Here is a 2,352-nt window from a genome sequence, read left to right on the forward strand (position 1 = left end):
TTTTTTTTTTTTTTTTTCGCTTTTCGATTTGATTTAGGGTTTTATATTCTCTTTTTTTTTGAGAGAGAAACAATTTGGTAGCTTTTTACATATATTAAATTCTTTACATATTCAACTTACTATATTTTTGTTCATTCCTTTTTTGCTGCTAAAAAATATTTGAACGCTACTCATGCAGAACTGTTTTTAGCAATATTTTTTTTTTTGCCTTATTTTGTTATATCATTCTAATAGTGATTTTTTTTTTTTTTTCATTTTAGTTTGTTTAATCATTTTATCGTTACCATTTTATTTTTTTTGCTATTTTCTTTTTATTTTTGTGCTCCTAATAGAATCCCCGCACGTTAATATTTTTCCATAGCAAAGCCTACGTATTTTAATTTGTATTATATATAATACACATACATATATACATACATATATATGTATGTATATGATGTATGTATATGATGTATGTATGTATGTGATGTATGTGATGTATGTATGTATGTGACATATGTATGTATGTAATGTATGCATATATGCATACCTTTTCTAAATATACCATTTTTTTTTATTCCTTTTTTTTTGAAATATAATAACAATAATAATAGTAATAACAATAATAATAGTAATAATAATAAGAGTAATAATAATAATGTATAAAAATTATGGGAGAAGAAAAAGAAAACTTCAATAATAGAAAATGTGTAAGTAATAGTTATGGAAGATTTTTAAATAATGGGGATGTAAATTACGAAGAGACAGAACAATATGCTGAAGACCAAAATATATGTTTTAAATACAATGAGAAAAAAACTCGATGTAAAAATTCTGATTTTTATGACAATTATAATAAAACAAATAGCAGTAACAATGAATGTATAAATAGCGCACATCTTTATGATATGTTTTATTCTTATTTAAGTAAAAGCGAAAGAAATATTTTAATGCAACATGAAAAAGAAAATATGACAACAACTAAAAAAGGAATGAACAACATATCAAACAAGTTTCATTTTAGTAGATTATTACCTCAACTGCTTACAAAATATAATTTAAATTTAGAAATGTATAATAATAAGTTATATGTTTCTTTATATTTTGGGGATGACAATATTGATATGATTATACCTTTTTTAAGAAAGGAAATTTATTTTAAAAAAAAAAAGGAAGATAATGTAATTTTATTTTTAGTTAAAAAATATGAAGTAGCAGATGTATTAATTAAGGCTATTTATTTAAATGATAAAATACATTCTTTTGTAAAAAATAATAAAAAAATCAATGAACTATTTTTTAACGATGATTTTAAAAAAAATTATGAGTTATATAAAAGCATTGTAAATATGAACTTTTTTTTTCTTCGAAAAAAGTCACCTCATAAAACTAAATATATAGATAATGACGATGATAGTACCAAAAATGATAATGTTAGTAGTTCCTTAAACGATCATGATAATATGACAAAAAAAAAATGTTCTTCAAATAAGGAGGATGATGTTAGTTCTACCACTTTATATGAGCCCAATTTTAATTATGATCATGATCCTAACAAAATAGATAAGGACCAAATGGTAGTAACCCCAAATACAACCTATTTAATTAATATGTCACCTATGAGTAAAAATATTCAAAATACTGAACACACGTCAACTTGTAAAATTAGTATTGGAGATGAATTGTTATCTTATGATGTTGAAACTATGGGAAAAAACAACACAAAAAACAATTCGTCTTTTTTACATAACAATTTCAGTCCCCAGTTTAATGATCTATTATATAAAAAAAAAAAAAAAAAACGAGTATAAAACAAAAGATGATAGTATAAATAAACATAAAACTGATCCTAAAGAAAATAATAATTTATGGAATAGTACCTATATCAATTTACTGAATGAACTAGCACGTATTAATTCAAAAGACAAAAAAAAACATGGTAACATTTGTAATAATATAGACTTGGAAAAATATAGCGAGTTATGTCAACAAAAAGACAACATACAGCAATACGACCAGGAACATCTGGATGAACTAGAAGAAGAAGAAGAAGGAGGCGAAGGAGAAGGAGAAGGAGAAGGAGAAGGAGAAGGAGAAGGAGAAGGAGAAGGAGAAGGAGAAGGAAAAGGAGAAGGAGAAGGAAAAGGAGAAAGAGAAGGAGAAAGAGAAGAAGGAGAGGAAGGAAAAGAAGGAGAAGAAGGAAAAGAAGGAGAAGAAGGAAAAGAAGGAGAAGAAGAAGAAGGGAGAGAAGGTGAAGAACCAAAAAAAGGGTTAAAAGGAAGACCAAAGATAGGGTTAAAATGGGGGCAAAAAGGAAAACAAAAAAAAAAACAAAAAGAAAAACAAAAAGAAAAACAAAAAGAAAAACAAAAA

General features: G+C 25.1%; 1 protein-coding gene across 1 annotated transcript in view; it reads left to right on the plus strand.

The window, feature by feature from the left end:
• The first annotated feature begins 600 nt into the window (after positions 1-600).
• LOC113220204 (golgin subfamily A member 6-like protein 22) overlaps positions 601-2,352 on the plus strand; it is a 5,594-nt gene continuing 3,842 nt past the window's right edge. Inside the window, exon 1 of the mRNA XM_026448982.1 lies at positions 601-2,305. Within this exon, the coding sequence (XP_026304767.1) occupies positions 1,657-2,305 (649 nt within the window). The 5' untranslated portion in view covers positions 601-1,656. The remainder of the gene's footprint in view (positions 2,306-2,352) is intronic.

This window comes from Piliocolobus tephrosceles, unplaced genomic scaffold (assembly GCF_002776525.5).
Source record: "Piliocolobus tephrosceles isolate RC106 unplaced genomic scaffold, ASM277652v3 unscaffolded_637, whole genome shotgun sequence".
Lineage (NCBI taxonomy): Eukaryota > Metazoa > Chordata > Mammalia > Primates > Cercopithecidae > Piliocolobus > Piliocolobus tephrosceles.